This window comes from Oncorhynchus keta, chromosome 26 (genome assembly GCF_023373465.1).
Source record: "Oncorhynchus keta strain PuntledgeMale-10-30-2019 chromosome 26, Oket_V2, whole genome shotgun sequence".
Classification (NCBI taxonomy): Eukaryota; Metazoa; Chordata; class Actinopteri; order Salmoniformes; family Salmonidae; genus Oncorhynchus; species Oncorhynchus keta.
Window position 1 is genome coordinate 13,609,405 of NC_068446.1, and position 23,733 is coordinate 13,633,137.

The following is a 23,733-nucleotide window of genomic DNA, read 5'->3' on the forward strand; positions in this document are numbered from 1 at the left end:
AATCGTTAAAAAGTTGGATGATGTAAAGAAAAAAGATTAAGTCTAGGACATCTAATTTCTCTGTACAAATACCAAATCCTAAAACTGTAGTCTTTCCGTGATCTGTTTTTTTCCACAATTGAAAATATTATTTAGCAACTGAATCTGGTTAATGAGTGCCAAATAATTAATCATGTAAATGGTATTGTCTTTATGTTCAACACAGTGAGTATTCCTCTTTGGAACCTGGAGTTTACCCAACATGTCACCTAACATTGTTCACCTAATACCTTTTTAAAAATATTTTTTGTTGTTGAAATTGCACTGTTGGTTAGAGCCTGTAAGTAAGCATTTCACTGTAAGGTCTACTACACCTGTTGTATTTGGCGCACGTGACAAATATACTTTGTTTTGACATGTCGAACTGTTACTGTAGATCTGAACAATTCCCAACATCCTCCTAGTCACAATGCTGGTACCTACTTACTACTGTAAACCAAAATTCATTGTTTCTATAATTTTGTGACCATAATATTCCAGGGGTTCTGTCAGGACAGAGTGGCTGTATAGCAGTGTCCAGGCAGTTCATGGACACAGCATGGACACAGCATGGACACAGCACAGCTACAATACTGGCAAGGGGGTGGATAAAGGGGGAGCAGGTCCATGGACGGATGGAAGAGAGGGGAACAGTGTGTGTGTGTGTGTGTGTGTGTGTGTGTGTGTGTGTGTGTGTGTGTGTGTGTGTGTGTGTGTGTGTGTGTGTGTGTGTGTGTGTGTGTGTGTGTGTGTGTGTGTGTGTGTGTGTGTGTGTGTGTGTGTGAGTTGTGACTGCATGTTTGTGCGTGTGAGTGCAGGGTACAGGCAAATCTCAACACAGGACAGTACATGGAATGTCCACAACATTGACAAAAAAGAGCCATGCAACCACCACATTATAAAAAACCAAATTTTTCAACTTTATTAACATCAAGGTTTTTGCAACATTTTTTTCCTCTCCTTTTTATTAACAAATAGAAAAAAGATTGAACCCCTACGGCACTATTCGAAGACAAAGTGAAATGAATCCTGTTTTGTAGTCCATTCTTCCGGGCCCACTAAATCCAAATTCACCTCATTTTGCAATTCTATAGTACCACTTAAGAAAGAAAAGCTTGACTATAAGGTAGAGATCTTCCACCGTACATTGATGCTGCTTCTTTGTGTTACAGGAGAATTTCCTTCTGTACCACAGTGAGGAGATAATACAGTATAGTACAGCAGTTATACCATGGATGTAAAGTCAGTGACAGTCAGAAGAGACGTTCATCTGGGTTGTTGTCAGTTACTGTATCTGCAGAGCTGGCCAGTCATTGGGAGTTGGACCAGTCGTTTGCAGATGGACATAGTTCAGAATCAGAAGGGTAATCAGAAATACATGGATGAATAACTGTCTTTCTGGACACTTCAACACTTCTCATAGGATGGTTGTTGTTGGGGCTGTACATTAGTCTGTGATGTGGAGCTCTGTATATCTGCTTCTCCAAACTAGGTATAGCTTGTCAGATCAGACCAGAGCCAGGGTCCCAGTTCCTCTGTGACATTCGGGAGTGATGGTTTGGTTCACTCAACCTCAGGCCATGCTCGACCTACCTGGATGTAAAAGAACAAACAACTTTCCATGTACCGGTGGTTTTCTGTATTTCTTTCGCTGTGTCTAGAGTTTGGACCGGAGCTCTTTGAGCGACAGGCATTGAGAAAATCACAGTAAACAGTTATTGGGTATTTGTACATGGCAGATTTGTCAAAAGTCATCAAGATTAGCCTATTCAGTTTTTTAAACATACAGTGCATTTGGAAAGTATTCAGACTCAGATAGTAGTCAGATTTTTTCACATTTTGTTACATTACAGCCTTATTCTAAAATTGCTGAACTAAATAAATAAATAATTTTATCAATCTACACGCAATACCCCATAATAACAAAGCGAAAACAGGTTTAGAATTGTTTGCAAATGTATTCTATTTAAAAAACAAACTTATTTACATAAGTATTCAGACCCTTTGAAACAGGCTGAGACCAAAATTGAGCTCAGTTGCATCCTGTTTCCATTGATCATCCTTGAGATGTTTCCACAACTTGATTGGAGTCCACATGTATTAAATTCAATTGATTGGACATGATTTGGAAAGGCACAAGCCCATCCATATAAGGCCCCACAGTTGAAAGTGCATGTCAGAGCAAAAACCAAGCCATGAGGTCGAAGGAATTGTCCATAGAGCGCAGAGACAGGATTGTGTTGAGGCACAGATCTAGGGAAGGGTACCAACAAATATCTGCAGCATTGAAGGTCCCCAAGAACACAATGGCCTCCATAATTTGGCAAGTAGCCCAGTGGTTAGAGTGTTGGGCCAGTAACCAAAAGGTTGCTGGATCAAATCCCCGAGCTGACAGGGTAAAAATATGTCCTTCTGCCCCTGAACAAGGCAGTTAGCACACTGGACTCTGAAGACCTTGATGTTGATTATGCCCCCCCGCACCTCTCTTTCACAGAAGGGCCTTGGTCAGGGAGGTGACCAAGAAGCCGATGGTCACCTATGTGGAGATGGGAGAACATTTCAGACCTTTATGGTAGAGTGGCCAGATGGAAGCTACTCCTCAGTAAAAGGCACTGCTTGTAGTTTGCCAAAAGACACCTAGACTCTCAGACCATGAGAAACAAGATTCTCTGGTCTGATGAAACCAAGATCGAACTCTTTGGCCTGAATACCAAGTGTCACATCTGGAGGAAACCTGGCACCATCCCTACAGTGATGCGTGGTGGCAGCATCATGCTGTGGAGATGTTTTTCAGAGGCAGGGACTGGCAAAGTACAGAGAGATCCTTGATGAAGACCTCAGACTGGGGCGAAGCTTCACCTTCCAACAGGACAACGACTTTCAGCAAACAGTCAAGACCACGCAGGAGTGGCTTCGGAACAAGTCTCTGAATGTCCTTGAATCTGCAGAGAAGAATGGGAGAAACTCCCCAAATACAAGTGTGCCAAGCTTGTAGGGTCATACCCAAGAAGACTTGAGGCTGTAAATGCTGCCAAAGGTGCTTCAACAAAGTACTTAGTAAAGGGTCTGAATACTTATTTAAATGGTCTGTTTTTTTTATTATATACATTTGCAAACATTTCTACAAACCTGTTTTTGCTTTGTCATTATGGGGTATAGTGTGTAGAGTGATGGGGCGGGGGGGAAAAACGTTTTTATTCCATTCTAGAATGGTAACGTAACAAAATGTAGAAAAAGTCAAGGGGTCTGAATACTTTCCAAATGCACTGTATGTAGGTTTATTTTATAGTAGTCCACTAACTCTGGTGTATGTGTTTGATCTCTTTTTGTGGAGATGGCTAGTCGTTTTGTAAAGGACCAGGAAGTGAAAAGGCGTATAAAAGATTGTCCCCCATATACCACTGAATACTACCACAGAATAGCGAACTTTGGAATATGGTAAAAAATAAAATTATTATTAGCAGCTCTGAGTATGCATACGTCTCCAGTATTAATAATAACTCAGAGCACATTAAAAATTCATGTCCCTTGTGCAAAAAAAGACAAGTAATTAATTTAAAATGAGACACGTTAAGACATACAATAACCAAAGTATAAATGATTAGAAAATAAATTCAAAATAATAATAATAATAATCACATACTTATAATGGGTAATAATATTGATATTTATGCATAATAAAAGCAGAAAAATAACCGTTGCTATGTCAGCAGTAGTAGGAGGCAGAAATAGTGATTTTATGTTGTGTGCATTACGTATAGAGACGTCAGAATGAAGCACACTGAAGCATTTAGATAATTTCTTGAGGAGTAGATTTTAGTAGTGGAGGGTTTTAAAGCAGGTTTATTATGCCAGTCAGTCCAGGAGTACTGCTCCACCTGATTGAAGGTCGCCCAGTCAGACTTGTGCTCTCTCCCTCTCCTCCCTTCTTCCTCCCCCCTCTCCCTTCTCCCCTCAGGCAGTTTCTGGACTTTGTCAGCCGGGTGTATATGGCTCAGAAGGGACACACTGGCGGCGCTCCGGAACCCCAGGAGTCCCAGTGCATTCTGAGAGTGATTATGTTGCATAGTGGTCAAAGCTGCCAAGGTACTCCAGAGCTGCCCTGTAGCACAACTGGTACTGGTCCTGGGAGGGAAACAAAGAGGGGCAGAGCAGTGTCGGTCAAGAGAGTGATCTACAATCACAAATAGAGCCACTTTACCCCGACCTACATGGACAAATTACCTCAACTAACCTGTACCACCGCACATTGACTCGGTACCAGTACCCCCTGTATATAGCCTCGTTATTGTTATTTTATTATGTTACTTTTTATATTAGTTTATTTAGTAAATATTTTCTGAACCCTATTTCTTGAACTGCATTGTTGGTTAAGGGCTCGTAAGTAAGCATTTCACGGTAAGGTTACCTGTTGTATTCGGCGCATGTGACAAATACAATTTGATTTGACTTAATAGTTCTGCATTTGCCTAGGAGAGTATTTGTAGCAATATGTTGAAATAACTACACTTTATTAATCTAACCCCACACATCCCAGTTTCCTCCCGATATCTGCCTACCTTCCTCATTATGGCACAGTATCACGACAGGACATCACACAATATAAATCTGATTTGTAAAAAAACTATTGTTTCAACTGAATCCTTGTTTGCTTAGTCACCTGCCTCTACCCAAGAGCTTCTATATAGTTCTATCCCCTCTCTAACCAGTCTATCCCAACATACTGTAGCGTTGTGACTGCATTGTACCTCTGTCTGCACCATGGCAGGTCTCTGGGTCCTCAGTGTTTTGGCGGTATGGAAGATGTCCACCACCCCCTCGTACCTCATCCTCTCCAGCACGATACTCAGGGTGATGAACACACCAGTCCGCCCAACACCAGCACTGTGGAGGAGCAAAGAGAGTAGATGCGCACACACGCACACACACACACACACACACACACACACACACACACACACACACACACACACACACACACACACACACACACACACACACACACACACACACACACACACACACACACACACACACACACACACACACACACACACACACACACACACACACACACACACACACGTATGCATAAGCGCACACACGTATGCATAAACACACACACAATGGTAATTGTCATTGGTGTCCCTTACCTGCAGTGCACAGAGATGGGTCCATCCTGTCCGAACTGTTCCTTGGTTTTATGCACTTGGCCAATGAAGTCGATAAAGCCCTCTCCAGTTTTTGGCACCCCTTGTTCTGGCCAATCAGTGAATTGGAACTGCCGAATGGTCCTGGATTGGCCATCCTTAGAGGTGGTGAGGAATGGATGATGGTTCATAAAGTGAGTATTTTCTTTAAGTCTTATTATTAGACATTATAAAGGCTCATACATGCTTATACCACTACATAAAGCATTATACCCACAGAATTTGAGTAATGTTACCAGTATTGTTTTAGTGTGTTCTCAAGCTACTAATGTCTTTGCTGTAACGTGCAGAAACTATTTCTACACACAGAACATCAGAACATAACCACAGTGCAGAGATAATTATATGTGTTCAAACAATTCACTGGGAAAATATGCTTAGCGTACAGCTATGTACAATAATTAGCCCTTTGCATAGAGCAGAAAGATATATATATATACGTCACTGGGAAGAAGAGGGAGGATGGATGGAGAGATGGACTTACCCTGGCGTCTGTGACCTTGAACTCTCGGAGGATGTACTGGGGCATGTTGTACTCAGCCATGGGGTCCACTACAAAGTACTGGTACCTAGCAGAGCGCTCAGCAGGCCAGTACTGATGGCACTTTTCCTAAGAAACAGAAAACAATGACAGAACTGTCATATCAATCAACAATACCATCCATTAGTGTGTGTGTGTCCATGCATGCATGTGTTTGTGTGTGCTTGTATTAACAGTGTATGTACAGTATCTATGCCACTCACCCGTCCCATCTCTCTGAGTTTGGTGAGCATGACGACGATGGTAGAGTTGTGTTCCCACAGCATCCTCCAGAAGTCCTCTGTGGTCTCTGCTAGCGGGCCCTGGGTGGCTATGTAGGCCTTCTGTTGCCTGAGAGACACGAGTTACGTCAGGATACAGGAAAGGCCATGACACAGGGAGTCAGGATAACATCATAACTACAAAGGATATAAGGTACACTTCAATACATCCCCATAGACCTAGAGTATCCACGCTGAGCCCTGTGTGGTCCTACTGTGATCTGAGAGGCCCTTGTGCTGATAATGGGGTCTGGGCTTGGTGTATTTTCATTATGTTATGCTGCTGACAAATTAAATTCCTATTCTCTTCAAGGCAGTGAGAACCGCAGCGTTGCAGCTGGGGTCCAGTTCCACTAGATCAACAGTAGAGGGCAGTGTGAAGCTGTGGGAGTAGTGTCGTTAATATGATTACGTTTCTGTCAGGAATCCCGACAAACGTGTGAGAGTCAGCCCAAGACGCATACATTCGTATGGCCAGACACACACACACACACACACACACACACACACACACACACACACACACACACACACACACACACACACACACACACACACACACACACACACACACACACACACACACACACACACTGCAGGAAATGAGTGACCATGAGATTACAGCAGCTATATGGTCTGCTCCTCCATGTTATAGGCTACAGAAGGATACAGTATAGCCATACATCATTGCTTATACATCCATACAGAGACAGACAGTGCATTCTATATGAGGCATGAAGTACAGTATAAGGTGCTGGTGGAATTGTGATTTCTATCTAAGGTGCTGCTGGATTGTGAGTTCTATCTATCTAAGGTGCTGCCGGAATTGTGAGTTATATCTAGCTAAGGTGCTGCTGGAATTGTGAGTTCTACCTATCTTTGCCCTAACTTTTCTGAGTAACAACTAAGACCAGCCTCAGCACAATGTTCAAAGGGTCTCTAACATCTGATAGGTTTGACTGACACAAGGATATTCAGTTTCTTCAGCTGAATTATTGGATTCTTAGTGTTCTGACATAGCAATAGCAATAAAGAAATGAACAGGCATGTATGGAGATCCTTGCTCTGCCAAGACAGTGCTTGGTATGTATGTAATGTCTGGTGTGCACAACATCGTTATGTCAGTGGCATAGCTGGCAAGAGACTAGATAGTTTGAATTACCACCTCAGGATATCAGAAAATTAACCAGAATGACATCGTCATCATCATTGCGTCATCATCATTATCCTCCCCTTCTTCATTCCCCTAAGTCATTCTGATCCCCTCTGGCACTTTAAAGATGTGATGCCTGCTTGCCTCCCACGCAATAGAATACTAACACCTACAATCAGTCCCAAATGGCACCCTATTCCCTATATAGTGCTCTACTTTTGATCAAAAGTGCACTATATAGGGAATAGTGTGCCATTTGGGACACAAGCCAACACCTCTCTGTCACTCTTAATTACCGCTACATGAATTAAAGAGGAATTACATCCACCTTCCTTCTCCCCCTCCCCCTCTCTTCTTTCCCTTCTCTCCCTCAGGTGGGGCAGCCCCAGGGACATTATTAGGCACAGAGGAGGTGTATGTGTGTTTGCTTACTTGCTAATGTGTGTGTGTGTGTGTGTGATGAGAGGTTGAATGAGGAAATCCAAATAGAAAACCCTCAACAAATCCTCCAAAAAGGAGGAAAGCTCCTATTCATTCAGACATTCACCCATTAGTGTGTTGTAGCATTGTGGATTATTGCCAATTACAGTGTTTACACTTCCATGAAGGAGCCTCTCTATGGGACCACTCTGATTAGGTATTAATATATGGGACAATACCTGAACAGAAGCCCCCAAGCACCTCACACACACTTTCAGTCTCAACCATACACACGCGCCCACACAGGAATTGGCAAAAATCACAAAGAACAATTACAAAATACCCTAAAGACCAACATATCAAAATAAATTACAACATACATTTAGGAAGCATTATATTTCTTTTAAAATACAAAAATACATTAGCAAGTCGACCCGTTAAAAACAACATCACTCTCAGTAATGGTTACAGAGACTTGTTGCTTGCTATGACTGCGATATGTATTTTTTTATTTACCTTAGATGAATGCACTGCCTGTAAGATTCCCTACATAAGAGTGTCTCCTAGGGGCCCCCTGGTTGCGCATTTTGGTGTTCATTTTTATATCTACATTTACAATTTGGTAATTTAACAGAAACACTTATCACACCATAGTGCCATCAGACGTCTGATACCAATGAACCGCTATATATAAAAAAAAAATGGTATTGAAAAGTATTTTGGTATTTTGAAAATACCAATTACAGCTCTCGAAAGTATCTCGTTACAAAAAACATTGGATTGTAGTTCAGGCAAATAAAATTGTAAATACAAAATACGTATTTCAAATATATTCAACAGAAATACTGCCCATCTCTGTGCACACATTAATGCTCACTTGCACGCACACACACAGCTGTATATTACGGAATTCTCAAAACCTTCCCATCCATCTCAGTAAGAACAACAGGTGCTTCATTTCACTGTTATTTTTCCAAATATCAACAAATGTCTTTAAAAGAGTGTTTCCCATACAGTAAAGGAATGTGGGAATCAGCAGACAAGAACAGAGTCATCACAATAAGCAATAACTTTATTCCTCTTCCAGGAGTAGTTTGTCACCTCTCACAAACAGACTATTTATTTACCACAGGAGAAATGTGGCAAGCGATGGACAGTACTGCCACCATGACCAATTTGCCTGTCAACTGACACAACAAGGAAGACAGACAGGAAAACACTGGTCTCCATGTCACACCATAATCCACTGCTGTCAGCCGCTGCAGGAAAGGTCCACCTCCTTGCTCATTAGAGGAGCTGTGTCTGCAGGATGGATTCGGTCTTCTCCATTTCTATTTCATCTCCTCTATTTTCACCATCCTCCATCTCACTTATTCTAGTCTTCAGAATATTTCATGTCTCATTTTCACAGTTTGAATCTCCTCTCTTTCTCTGCCCTCCCCCTCCTCTACTCTACCCCCTCTCCTCCTCTCCTCTCTTCTCGTCCCTCCTTCTCTTCTCTCCTCTCCTCATCTCCCTCTCTCTCACCTGTATCCATCGATGAAGCTGGCGTTAATGTAGTCGGAGCCCTCCACACCTCTGATAGGCTGCAGATACACGCGGGTGGACTCAAAAGGCATGATATTCACCAGCCGGTTCTTGAACTTGTTGCAGGGGAGGTTGGCGCTGATGAATCTTGAGGTATGTGCTTTAGAGTTAGACAGTTTCTGGAGAAGGAAGGGAAGAGGAATGGACAGAGTTAAGATACAATCTGGGATGTTTTTGGGCAAAATGGCAGCCCCGCCACTTGTTTTGGTATACTGTTGAGGGATGCATGGATGGATGCATGGATTAAAAACATGGCTCAGATTAAAGAACTGTGTGCTACTGTAGAGAAACACCAACCCTTACCCTTATAATTACTGGACTGGAGTGCACCCACAGGGTGCAGTCAAATTGCCTCTAACCCGACGACGACTGTTGCCACAGCGTTCCCTGACGCCCACCTTCCTTCCTTCAAAGTTGTAAAGCCAGGGATCCCAGCCAGCCTAGCGCTGCTGTATATGGGCAGGGATTTTGGAGGGTATAGGGGCTAACACTATTATTGATGCATGAAAATGATGAGCTTTGAGTCAAGCCCCTTTGTTCTCCATCTTCAAATAACTGCCTGCTGACACTGGCAACGCCGAGCTCTCTCTCTCCTTTAAACTCACCCTAAGTGTCGACGCCACAGCCACATACGGAGACGTCAGGGAGTCGAAAACAAATACTCACACAACATTTGAGACGGCTGTTAAGAGAGATGCACAGGCCTACAGTATATCCATGTGAAAGCTATGGAATAGCAATCCAAAACCAAAGCAAACTTTTAAAATGTAAAATCATTTTCTCCCAAATGAGAGGGGGATAGAGTTTTTATATTTTTGCTGGCTTGGCTGACAGGGTCCTCTTAATGTGATTCTCTGTCAGTAGTTAAAAAGCAAAGTATAAATTTCAGACCTTGCTTGCGGAACAAATTTGCGAGTGGTACTGAGCATCAAAACCTAATTATACTCGCTGCGGATTTACAATCATCCTGCTTGCTGAACAAGTTTGACCCACATCATTTCGGTTATGGTGGTGAGTACCCCAGAAGGAGACTGGTTAGAGCAGTTTTGTTTTCCTATGGCAGGAGGCTGTGAGTGGTTGCACCCCAAATGGGACCCTAATCCCTACATAGCGTACTACTCAGAGCCCTATGGGCCCTGGTCAACAGTAGTGCACTATATAGGGAATAGGGTACCACTTGGGATGCAGAAATGAGTATCTGAGGGGGACCAATACAGTCGTTGGAGCCCAGTGGTATAGGCCCAAGCCCAATCCCAGGATGCATCAGCTCTCCAACCCACTGAGGCTTTATCTACAGGCTGTCAGCCGGTCAGCCTGCCCCAACACTCCTCCCTCTCTAGATCACTCTCTTTCTCTCTGTCTCTCCATCCCCCGAGCCTCTCTCTTCTCTTCCTCCCTTCCTCATTCTCAGTCTCTCATCCCCAGTCCAGAAGATTAGCCTCTGAAACAGAACACCCCCCCCTAAGAGTTAGTGTGAGGGTGAGGAAAATTCCTCCTCCTCCTCCTTTTCTTCATTAACATTAACTTCCTGCCCCCACTGCATCGTACACACCGAAACAACAATAACTCCTAACTAAATGCCCCAGTTAGTAAGTGTACCAATTTTGTAGTCATGTCACTTAAACTCTAGCATAACCAGTCAATTCCCAAGTCCCTAGCATTCGAGTCTGATTTCAAGGCTGCACTCCAACAATTTTCAAGTTAAGTTCATAACATGGAACTGAACTGTAATGTACAAGGAGACAGGCTGCTACCACACTGTTTGCATTGTTCTTCCAACTGCTATGGTCGTTGTTTCCATCTGGGACCAGGCTACAAAGCAGGGCTGTTGCCTTATTCTCAAACTCCATGTTTTGTTACTCTACCTTGAACTCTAGCTCCATGGCGGAAACGGTGCCTCCGGGCGTGACCTGGGTGAGCTTCTGGATGTGTGCGTACAGGTTGCGTGCAGGGACCTCTGTGTTACCGCAGGTGGCTGCCTCTAGCAGGGCCTCGTGGATGAAGACGTACTGGTCCTCCGTCTGCACCATGTAGTTCCTCTGAGCTCTCATACACGTCACATGACCGTAGATATCCACAGACTTCTCATGCTTCATACGCTCCAGCATGGCTTCGATCACGATGAAGCAACCGGTCCGCCCTACACCAGCACTGTGGGGACGGACAGAGCACTGTAACTATTACACAGACAGGAAACTGTAATTATAGAGCCATGTACAGTACACTGACAGGAACAAATGGAATAAAAAGGAATGTGTCACATGCGCCAAATACAACTGGTGTAGACTTTACGGGGAACTGCTCGCTTTTATGAGCCCTTCCCAACGATGCAGAGTTTCAAAATAATGAAAATAATAATACAAATCAAATAGTAACACGAGGAAGGAAATAAATACACAAGAATGGAGCTATGCAGTATACAGGGAGTGCCAGTACCAGATCAATGTGCAGAGGTACAAGTGCCAGTACCAGATTAATGTGCAGAGGTACAAGGTATTTGAGGTAGATATGTAAATGAAGGAAGAGTAAAATGACTAGGCAATCAGGATAGATAATAATAAGAGTAAAATAAATAACAACAGCAAATTATGTGTGTAAAAGTGTGTGTATTGTGTGTAATGTGTATGTTTGTGTTGTGTCGTGTGTGTGTGTGTGTGTGTGTGTGTGTGTGTGTGTGTGTGTGTGTGTGTGTGTGTGTGTGTGTGTGTGTGTGTGTGTGTGTGTGTGTGTGTGTGTGTGTGTGTGTGTGTGTGTGTGCATGTGAATGTGTGTGGCCTTTGTGTGGGAAAAGTCACATATCTGTGAGATGGTTCTGGTTTAGGCTTATTTCCACCAGTGGAAAGAGCCTCAACAGCGCAACTTCAGTGAACCCTGTTCTTGGGCTGTTTTATTGACTTCATTCCAGGTGTTTGCAGTGAAGGAGATGTGTCTGAGATGGGGGTTACCTGCAGTGGACCACCATGGGCCCTGCATCTGTCGGGTTGCATGCCTTGACCCTGCGCAGGAAGGCCAAGGTGGGGGTGGGGTACTCAGGTACTCCATGGTCCGGCCAGGCCATGAACTGGAACTGACGAACCTCTCTCTTCTCACTGGAGCCATTCTGGTAGAGCAACGTATCAGAACACCACAAACGCACACTGGTGGCCACATTCTGGGTAGTCTCTATGACAAACATTTATATTTACAACACCGAGTTAGCTAGCAAGAGATTTGATAAAAGCTCGAGAAAACATTCCGGGATCATTGCCCTCCAGCTGGTCAAGAGCTGGTCACTCTTGGGCTACAACACATCCTATACCTCTACATGTGTGGCTCTTACCTTATAGAGGGTGAAGGTGCGTACGCTATAGGTAGCCAGCTCCACAGTGTCCAACATGGTCACCTGGATCATCCCATAGGTCTCTGTACCCCGACTGGGCCAGTACTGGTCACACTTCACCTGTACACACACAGGCAAAGAACAATTGACGTTCAGCCTCAGTGTAGAGCAGTGTTACTGACACTGCAGTTACAGTAAAGGAACAGTGGTAAGGACTAGGGGTGAGAGAAGGGGCTAGTGTTCGGGTAATGGGACAGTAAGGGACTGGGGCTGATCTAAAGAGAACAGCTTGAGCTGCTTCTGCTCCACTGTGTAATTTCCCCTGTCCTGGAGGATGAGAGGAGAGACTTCCACTCGCAGACACTGAATAATGAATATCTCTGAGCATAGCTTTAGCCTAAGAGCATTGACACAGAGTTACAGTAGGTTGATAGGAAAGGGACTAAAGCTGCCTGAGGGGCCTAGTGTTTTGGTGAAATGGGACAGGGACTGAGAGGGTCAGTGTTATAGGACAGGGACCGAGAGGGTTAGTGCTATGGGAGAGGGACTGAGGCTAAGCGAAGGATGACAGCTTGGACTGCTTCTGCTCCACTGTGTCATCCATGTCCTGGAGGGAGAGAAGGAGAGAGAAAGAGGGGAGAGAGTGAAAGCAGAGAGAGTTTGCCAGCTGGGGTTCAGTGGCCCATCTCTAGGGCAATCTAGGCCCAGGGACCCTAGCCAGCATGACTGGTGCCTCTCTTCTCCTCCAGACCTCTACGTCAAAGGGCCATTGGTCAGGGCTTTGTGATTGGACAGCAGCCTGGTGCTCCAGGGTCATTGGTCAGGGCATTGTGAGGGGGCATTGTGATTGGACAGTCTGGTGGACAGTAGGGTCACCACCTGGATACATTCCAATGAACATCCCAAACACACACAGTCAAGAGCTAACTGGTACATTTCTTACAAACACAGACCATGTACACAGATAATAATATTCCTTTTTAAATTTTACTGGTGTTTTATGTTGATCTGTTTTACAGGAACATTTCCCAACATCCATCCAGACTAGTGCCAGTTGGAAATGGCTGCTGTCCCTAAAGCTATTGAAGGTTGGTACTGTGCTCTGGTTGTTCATAGTGAAGGGGGTGTCACTGCGTCCCGGCCATCCCCATGTCAGTCGCTACGGACAGTCACATAAATTCTATTCTATTCTATTTCAGGTCCTCCCCTCCCGTTAATTTCCTCTCTAGTGAGACTGATAGTAAGGGGTGAAAATTGTCATGTCTAGATGGCTACAGCTTTTGTTAAATTGATGTCAAAAGTTTAATTATTTAGCATTATAGGTAAGCCTAAACCTTTTCCTAATCTTAACCTAATACCCCTAACCTGCTGCATAAATTATCCTAAATCTGCTACGAAAGTCAATTTTGACAAAAGCTGTATTCCTTCTAGACAAAACCGGTGAAAATGGAGGTTATCAGAGGACACAGCGGTGGGGTTGGGATATTACCAGCAGACACCCTGCTGTGATGATGATGACACACAGGGGCCAAGATTCAAAGGTGAAAGGTAATTGAATGATGAGTTGACCCTTCATGGGGCCAGAAAGACAGGTGTGATGTTAAGTTTGGCAGGAAGCTGTGACACTATGGGATGACCTTTAGGTACAGAGTTATTCATCCTGCTAGAGAAAGTAGGTGTGTGTTGGTGTGAGTGTGTGTGTGCGTGACACATTTCCATCTGTCTTGCTGACACCATGCAGTCAAAGTGTCAGTTATTTACAGAGTCTATTCAAATACCTCGATTAGGATTTTGCCACCGAACAGTCGACGCTCACACCTTCTGTCCATTAGAGAGCAAGGGTGAGACTACTGGGACTGTTACAGTCTGTAAGTGCAGGGTCAATGACAGCAGAGGGTGAATCAATAGTCAGGACGTGTGTGTGTGTGTGGGGGGGAGGGGGATTGTGTGTGTGTGTCCTGAGACATTGTGTGTGTGTGCGTGTGTGTCAGCAGGTAGCCTGGCATTTCAGAATGTTGGGCCAGTAACCGGTAGGTTGCTGGTTCGATTCCCAGAGACGACAAGGTGAAAAATCTGTTGATGTGCCCTTGAGCAAGGCACTTAACCATAATTGCTCGGTATAAAAGCGTCTCCTAAATGACTTAAATGTAATGCTGAGACAGTGTGTGCGTGTTCAGTCTCTCACCCTTGATTTCTCCTCCAGCCTGGTCATCATGACAATAGTGTTGGTCCTCTGCTCCCACACCATCCTCCAGAAGTCACTCAGGGTTTCAGGAAGCGGGCCCTGTGTAGCGATGTAGTCGTTCTGCTTCCTGTAGCCGTCTATGTAGTTAGCGTTGATGTAGTCGCTACCTGGCACTCCTGTAGCACGGTGAAGGAAGGCAGTGTTAGGAAACATTCGGCCTGCATCCCAAATGGCTCCCTACATAGTGCACTTATTTTGACCCCCGCCCATAGCGCAATGGCACTCCATCACTTCTTCCCAAATGGCACTATCTCCTATAGTGCGCTACTTTTGACCAGGGCCCATAGGGCTCTGGTCAAAAGAAGTGTGCTATAAACAGGGGATAGGGTGCTATTTGGGATGTCACCTAGCAGGCTGGCAGGTTTTCAACACGGTATCAACACACCCTTCACAGCATGAAACAGCTCCACACAGCACAACACATTAGAGAAGAAAGACACATCCACAACCAGTAGGATGCAATGACATTTATATCACTGACTGACTCCAAACTGAGACAGACGGACAGTAAGTGAGGGAGAAAGCATTGTCACACCTGGGGATTGGGTTGAGAGATATATTGTTGTGACATGTCTTTGCAGTGGGTAGGAGCTTACTGTCTGCAGACTTGGCTTTGGATATTCTTTATTGAGACTCACTTAGTTAATACCATCACAATACATCCCACAACCCCTCCCTAAAAAGCTAAACGTCACCTAAAAAATGTTTTATTGACAGGTGCTCTCTTATTTCATAACACATTACCTCCCCGCATCCAGTTATTAAAAAGCGAAAACACTTCACAACAACAACAAATCCACCAAACATACCGTCGACGGAGGTGAGGATGACCCTGGAGTGGTCGTAGGCGATGACATTTGCATAGCGGTTCTTTGGCTTGTTTACTTCCAGGTTCGAGTGTTCCCATGTGAACTGCTGGCCAGGGTCTACGGACTGATGGAGTGAGAGAGTGCAAGGGAGAGAGAAGAAGGGAGAGAGAAAGAGAGAAGGGGAGAAAGAAAGAAGGATAGGGGGAAGGAGAGAGAGATAGAGAGAGGAGGAAGAAGAGACACATTGTAATTTTTCCTGTCATATTTCTCAAAACTCAATTGCCTTGCAGTGTTTTGTGAGGAAAGTAGGTTCGGTATGTTTAATTCTAAAGGATGATGGAGGCACCAGAACACCAGAACATTCCCCATCCTTTTCAATGCCTGTTCTGTAATAAAAGCAGCCCTATGTGATCCCACAGCACTCTTCTGTTTGAGACGGGCTGTTTGAATTCATAAAATCACCTCTCCGTCGTGGCTCTACCATCTCTGGGCCACCTAATGGCCAAGGAGAGCTGTGCTGATGAAATCAAGAAGTCATGGAGGTGAACAGAGCAGAAACAACCTCTATCAGTGTTCCTGAATCTATCCAGCCTGAGGTCACGACCTCCAAGCCCTTCCACACAGAGAGGGGAGAACACTCAGGATGAATTTAACACTGGAAATAGGAAATATCTATGCTGTAACAAGCTAGTACAAATCAGATGTACTACTGTATCCTCAAATAAGGAAGATGAAAATGAGGAGGCTGTCCAGAGACCATTGAAAGAAGTTGAAACAATATTTACTGGTGGAACAATGTAGTATAGAGTACAGTACAAATACATACAGTATATAGAAGTAGTCTATACTACAGTATGTGACACAGTGAGGGAGAGCTGAACATATGGTAGGCAGGGCATGGGTAAGCCATGGCTACGCAGGTTGATGATTCATCTGAGCCCTGTATCGATCCCTGGCACTGGACAAAGGCTCTGGTCCAACTAAATAATGACAGACACTACATTGTTATTCATTATTGACCATTCTGTTCTGATCACTGATCTCACATCATACTGAAAAACAAATACATACGCTCTCCCCCAACCGCATCACTGTCTCGCCTCTCTCTTTCACCTTCTCGGTCTCTCTCCTTATCCCCTCTCTGTCTTGCCCTCTTTCTCCCTCTCCTCTCCCTCCTCTCCCGCTCCCTCTCTCTGCCTCTCTTCTTCGCTCACACACACACAAAGAAAAAGGCTGCACATTCTGGTTGTTTCCTCCTGTCTGAATGGCTGGCTGAGAAGGCATGTGGGACCTGTCTGTCTGCTCATATCAATGCCAATGGTGAGAGAGGTTGAGCGCACATCTTATTTAACAGCCTGTTAGGCAAAGCTTTTGCTGCGTTGCTTTGACAAACAACACACATTATTGCTAATGCGCCCAGTGGATGTGAATATCAGTTACCGTGGATGCCACTGCAATCACGCTCTCTCCCCGACACCGCCGCATTTCCATCCCTCTTAGAAACAAAAACAGGCACCCACAAAACAAAAGCCCAGAGGGCCGCCACCATGTGTACCTCCGTGAGGAAGAGATACCATGCTAACGCTTGGCACAAGAGGCTGAATTTACATAGGCGAGGAAAATTGACTTTGACATTTGAAGAGCCCTTAGCTTGTTTTCCACTAGCTGTGTGTGTGTGTGTGTGTGTGTGTGTGTGTGTGTGTGTGTGTGTGTGTGTGTGTGTGTGTGTGTGTGTGTGTGTGTGTGTGTGTGTGTGTGTGTGTGTGTGTGTGTGTGTGTGTGTGTGTGTGTGTGTGTGTGTGTCTGTGTGTGTGTGTGTGTGTGTGTGTGTGTGTGTCTGTGTGTGTCTGTTTTCCACAAGCTGCATCCTAAACCAGCAGCACGGTGATGCTTCAAGAATAGCTCCTGTATTTCAGCTGATATCAAATCCTGTCAAGACACTTCATACAGTAACTGACTGTGGCCCAAATGGCACAATATTATTCCATATATAGTGCTCTAGCTTTGACTTGAGCACTACGGACCCTGGTCAAATGTAGTGCACAACATAATGCACAGGGTACCGTTTGTGGCATACACTACTTATATTGTGTCTTTTGTGATGCTTAAAATACTTCTATATTGCTGCTTCAGTTGGCAAGGTGTACTATTCTGTGTCCATAACAAATACATGTTTTATTTAAACAGCTTCTCTAAGGAGGGTGATAATACATTGCAGGATCATAATTAGCTATTTCCCTGCTAACATGCACAAACACACCACCCACACGTGCACTGATACAGTACAAACATGCTTACACACACACACACACACACACACACACACACACACACACACACACACACACACACACACACACACACACACACACACACACACACACACACACACACACACACACACACACACACACACACACACACACACACGCACACACACACACACACACACTGTTAGGAGTGTGTATTGGAGGCAAGGTCAGGTGCAGGAGAGCAGAGTGTAGTGAACAAGCACACTTTTTATTCCACTCAAATAACAGCACAAAGTAACATAAAATGTGCCCAAAACACAGAACATAGACAAAAAAGTAATGCACGTAACAATATCCACAATATCAAAATGCACGTAACACAAACAATCCTACACACAAACACGGGGAACAGAGGAATAAATACATTTGATTTGATTGGGGAATGAAAACCAGGTGTGCAGGGAACAAGACAAAACAAATGGATACATGAAAAATGGAGCGGCGATGGCTAAAAAGCTGTTGACGTCGACCGCCGAACACCGCCCGATCAAGGAGAGGAGCCGACTTCGGCGGAAGTTGTGACGCACGCACGCACACACTAACACACACACACACACACACACACACACACACACACACACACACACACACACACACACACACACACACACACACACACACACACACACACACACACACACACACACACAGACACACACACACACACACACACACTATGGCTGACAGTGTCTGGCCGAGTGGCTGAAAGACATTGTTTGCTGTCTTTATCAGACTTGTGTAATTTCAACAATAAATTACTGTAGAATGCACAGTAAAATACCTTAAACATGTATTACAGAATTAATGATGGTGCATTGTGGGAAACTGTTGTGGGCTGCGAAAGAGTCTCTGGGACATTAACATATTTTAAGGCTTGCCTTGTAAGAGGCTATATTTGTTGCACCAGTGAGTGAGAAACCGCACAGAATACACTGATATATATTGTATTTCAAGAAATGTATAAACCTTGTCCTGAAAACCTACAGTATATTACTGGCCAAATGTTGCCAGAAATGTTACTGTAATTCAGAATACAGTACCATACTGCCTTTTGGAGCTCCAAAAGCATTTTAAACATGAGTGAGAGTATGATATTGTTTCTGATCCATTAACATATTTTGAGGTTTGTCTTGAAAGAGACTCTACATTTGTTGCACCCGTTAGTGAGAATGCTGTGCAAAATTAACTGATATGTGGTAGTAGTTCTGTAAGAACTTAATTTATCTATGGAACAGATCAGAGTGGGAGCAAGTCTCAAACCTTTAATGGTTGAGTGGCTAGCCATGTCATTTTCATCTGTTTTGCCATGTAATCACTATGAGTTTCGTAGTGATGGGAAACCGAGGCTTTCTGAAGGCTTCGGCGCTTTCATCAAATTGTGCCAAAAAACGGTTAAATACTCTAAGCTTCATTATCTGTTCACATTGCACATTAGTGACATCTGCTGGTCAGAAGCATGCGATTATCACAGGTATTCTTTCTCTGTTTCAGTCATAATATCATGGTCGTTGGCTTAAGTAGCCTATAATCAGTTGGAATACCAGGTTTGCATCTTACATCATGCTTCCATGTTTTTGCCTTCAAGTTGACTCTTTTTCAGAAATTGAATCTATGGCATTATTTAGGATGCTTAAGACAGAAGCTTATACTAAATAATGCAAATTGTTTTAACAGAAATGCAGAAAGAACCATTTTCTAAATAGTGTGCCTTCAACCAAGACTCAAACGCATACCCCCAAATCAGTGAATGTTCCATTGTTCCCTACTCTACCTGCTAAGCTACCGGTCAGGTGAAAAATATTTTGTACAAAATCATAAATATATATAAATATACTGTCTAGTCAGTGTTTGAAAGCAGCTTGGAATCGAAAAAACACACCGGAACCAGGGTGAAATCAGTGGAATCCCGCATTTTGCAACACATGGTTTGAGAAAAGTATGTGATCAAACTAAGCTTTGTATGTCATTGATTACATACTTCTGATAAAATGATACACGCATCGGTACACTGCTTCGAAGTTAGCTTCTTAGCGATTTCAACTCATGCCTTAGATCTCTGGTATCAAGCATAACATTGCTGTAAGTGCACCCGCTAAATGAACAAAATGTACATGTTTAAATGAAAACTTGCAAAGAACATTGGGTAGTATGTCACTGGGTATTTACAGTAATATGCTGTAATTGTAATTGGTACTGTTAATTAAATTACAGTAACATTTTTGCTGCCAGTAAGTTTCTGTACATTTTACAATAAATGTTTGACATAAATAACATCACATCCAGGCCCTCGTTGAGTCAGAGGCGCATTCTGACAGGTGCATCTCAGGTTGCCTCCCAAATGGTAAATTATTGTGAGTCATGGTCCAAAATAGTGCACTGAATAGGGAATAGGGTCCCATTTGGGGTGCATGCTCTGTTGTATCTATGATAAATACAGCAAACAATGTCTTTCAGCCATCTGGCCAGACATTGTCAGCCATAGTGTGTGTGTGTGTGTGTGTGTGTGTGTGTGTGTGTGTGTGTGTGTGTGTGTGTGTGTGTGTGTGTGTGTGTGTGTGTGTGTGTGTGTGTGTGTGTGTGTAAGCGTGCTGTAATTTATGTCAGCTGTCGACAAATCCACAGAGGGAAAAACAGACACACGGGCTATACAGTAGATGGAACGCACTAGACGTGTTAAACAGACCTATTGTTTGCTATAACTGAAGAAAAAAGCATTTCCCGTTCTTTTTCAGATGATATCCTAATCTAGCGAGGCACACTAGGAGGTGATTGTGTCTGGTGAACAGCCTGATTAATACCTGCTGTCACTCCCCAGCGTACATTACCAGACAAGTCCTCTCATAAATTGTTCGCAAATTCCCAATCCTAAATTGTCATCTCTGCGTGAATCGACGCTCCCTGAACATATGGTGTTGCTTCCTTCCTCTGTGTCAGCAAAAGGCATCAGTCCCCACTACTGAGGAAACGTTTGAGTTGGACAACATGTGCCAAACAGAGTAAGGCACAATCAACTAACAACTGTAATTGTTTTCACCTGTCTGAATACAGCTCAGGCAAGGAGAATGAAGGATTCCTTAATGAGAGTCTTGGACTAGTGCAAGGCAACACTCACCACTCAGTAGCAGGCAGTGATCATGAATCACTCATCTTAGGCTTATGAAGAAAGGTAGGTGTGTGTGTGTGTGTGTGTGTGTGTGTGTGTGTGTGTGTGTGTGTGTGTGTGTGTGTGTGTGTGTGTGTGTGTGTGTGTGTGTGTGTGTGTGTGTGTGTGTGTGTGTGTGTGTGTGTGTGTGTGTGTGTGTGTGTGTGTGTGTGTGTGTGTGTGTGTTGCCCATATAAACCAGACTGAGAATTTTAGCTCAGACTTTTTACTAGCTATTTGCATAATTCTACTTAATTCTACCTAATAACAAAGTGGGGGAAGGGGGGTTCAAGCTTCCTAAAGTTCAGAATATTACTGTATTTTGTGTGGATACAGCATTCTCACTCAAGAGTGCAACAAATATAGCCTCAAATGCAAGTCTTAAAATACGTTAATAAGCCATAGAAGCTTTCCCAGCCCACAACATTTTCCAACAATGCACAATCATTAAATCTGTAAAAAGACATTTAAGGTATTTTATTGTGCGTTCTACAGTGTTTTACTGTTGAAATTACAGAAAAGTCTTACAGCAGTGTGTGTGTGTGTGTGTGTGTGTGTGTGTGTGTGTGTGTGTGTGTGTGTGTGTGTGTGTGTGTGTGTGTGTGTGTGTGTGTGTGTGTGTGTGTGTGTGTAAGCGTGCTGTAATTTATGTCAGCTGTCTACAAATCCACCGAGGGAAAAACAGCCACACAGGCAATGCAGTGAATCGAACGCACAAGACATGTTAAACAGACCTATCATTTGCTATAACTGAACGATGCAGCAGCGACGCAGGGGTATTCAAAAAGCGTCTCCCATTCTTTTTCAGATGATATCCTAATCTAGCGAGGCACATTAGGAGGTGATTGTGTCTGGTGAACAGCCTGATTAATACCTTTCGTCACTCCCCAGCGTACATTACACAGCCAAGTCCTCTCATAAATTGTTTGCAAAGTCCCAATCCTAAATGTGTCATCTCTGCGTGACTCGACGCTCCCTGAACATATGGTGTTGCTTCCTTCCTCTGTGTCAGCAAAAGGCATCAGTCCCCACTACTGAGGAAACGTTTGAGTTGGACAGCATGTGCCAAACAGAGTAAGGCACAATCAACCAGCAACTGCCATTGTTTTCACCTGTCTGAATACAGCGCAGGCAGGGAGAGACTTGGACTGGCGCAAGGCAGCACTCACCACTCAGTAGCTGGCAGTGATCATGAATCACTAATCGTAGGCAATTAAGAAGAAAGGTGTATGTGTTGCCCATACAAACCAGAGTGAGAATTTTAGCTCAGACTTTTACTAGCTATTTGCATAATTCCACCTAATTGCTAAGTTCACCCTTTAAAATTACAACAGTTGACAAAGTCTGGGCTTCTTTCCCAACCCTCACCACTGAAACATAATTTAAACAGTATGCATAACCTATTAAAGACACTCACGATACTCTGACGACTACTACACTTTGAGTGGTCATGACCGTATTAGAATTATACTTATACAAATGTGTGTGTTAGAGGCCAATCACAGACTCCCGCTCTATTCCAAACGGCAGAACAAAGTGTGTGTGTAGATGAGCAATGTTCCAAATAGGCCTAGCTTGTGCATCACTATCACTAACTATCACCAGAGAGGAAGAGGTGAAGCGAGAGGATAACCTCTGTCCAAAATCTGCCCCTGCTAGATAAGCAGATCTTTTTGCATGGAAGTCTATGAGAGAGTGTCAAATTACATGACGCTTATGTGATCAAATAGCATAATGTCTAGGTTGTTACAAATGCACTCTTATAAGTGGACACACGTGCCATTCTGCAACTTAGTTGTGCTTGTTGTTCACACACGTATCTGCTCTCTCACTGGCTAGAATGGTCCCACCTGATCTCGTCTCCTGCTGCCTGCCTTCCATATTTTAGGACATGTATTTTCATTGTTAGAGTGGTTACTTGAACATCTTGTCAATATAATAGATAATCTTAGCTATCACGAGCCAACAAGAGTGAAGAAATTCGAGGCAGAGACATAGAGACACCCCCAAAAATGTTCTGATTGGGGAAGGCCCACTCTGGTCTGCTTATTGAGCAAAACATCTCACTGGCTCAGCATAATAGAATCCGCCCAATGGTTGCGTTCCCCTGCCGAGACGTTCTATGCATCAACCAATGGTTGCGTGCCACATCATTGACTGTGTCATCGACCACGAAAGGGTTCTACCTGGAACCAAAAACTGTTCTTCAAAGGGTTATGGGGACAGCCGAAGAACCCTTTAAGTTCCTAAATATCACCTTTTTTCTAAGAGTGTAGTGATAAAGACAGCCAGTGGTTGCAGGGCAGTGTGTGAGCCATAATCAAAGTGTCAAGCTAATCTGTTGAGAGAGACTATAGATCTAGAGACTACAGAGACTACAGTATATGAGCGAACTGAGTTGTAGACAGCCAGTGGTGGTCAGCAGGGCAGAGCAGAGCAGGGGTAGTTACCTCATACTCCTGTGAGAAGCGGAGTCCGTCGTTGGCCTTAAGTCGCTCGATGTGGTTAGCAAGATCAGTGGTGGAGATGAAAGGGTGCTCCATCATCCCTGAAGGAGAGAGGAAGAATGTTATTTACAGCGGTACATAAAACTTTCCAGAAGCTATGGATGAAAAGTACAACACAGTGTTGTATGGACGCACACACACTTGCAGCAGGTTGACGTTTATTGGGATGAGAGTGGTCCTGGAGGCAGAACTGAGCGATTTCTGCTAGAT

General features: G+C 43.9%; 1 protein-coding gene across 8 annotated transcripts in view; it reads right to left on the reverse strand.

Moving 5' to 3' along the window:
* Positions 1-914: 914 nt before the first annotated feature.
* LOC118371478 (receptor-type tyrosine-protein phosphatase F) overlaps positions 915-23,733 on the reverse strand; it is a 430,463-nt gene continuing 407,644 nt past the window's right edge. For all 8 annotated transcript variants that reach the window (XM_052480269.1, XM_052480266.1, XM_052480268.1 and 5 more), the window contains 12 exons: positions 23,467-23,564; positions 15,563-15,686; positions 14,694-14,869; positions 12,509-12,628; positions 12,135-12,289; positions 11,055-11,340; positions 9,130-9,308; positions 5,973-6,099; positions 5,713-5,838; positions 5,172-5,326; positions 4,767-4,902; positions 915-4,143 (listed from right to left, as the gene is read on the reverse strand). In XM_052480269.1, coding sequence (XP_052336229.1) covers positions 4,075-4,143; positions 4,767-4,902; positions 5,172-5,326; positions 5,713-5,838; positions 5,973-6,099; positions 9,130-9,308; positions 11,055-11,340; positions 12,135-12,289; positions 12,509-12,628; positions 14,694-14,869; positions 15,563-15,686; positions 23,467-23,564 — 1,751 coding nt within the window. In that variant the 3' untranslated portion in view covers positions 915-4,074. The remainder of the gene's footprint in view (positions 4,144-4,766; positions 4,903-5,171; positions 5,327-5,712; positions 5,839-5,972; positions 6,100-9,129; positions 9,309-11,054; positions 11,341-12,134; positions 12,290-12,508; positions 12,629-14,693; positions 14,870-15,562; positions 15,687-23,466; positions 23,565-23,733) is intronic.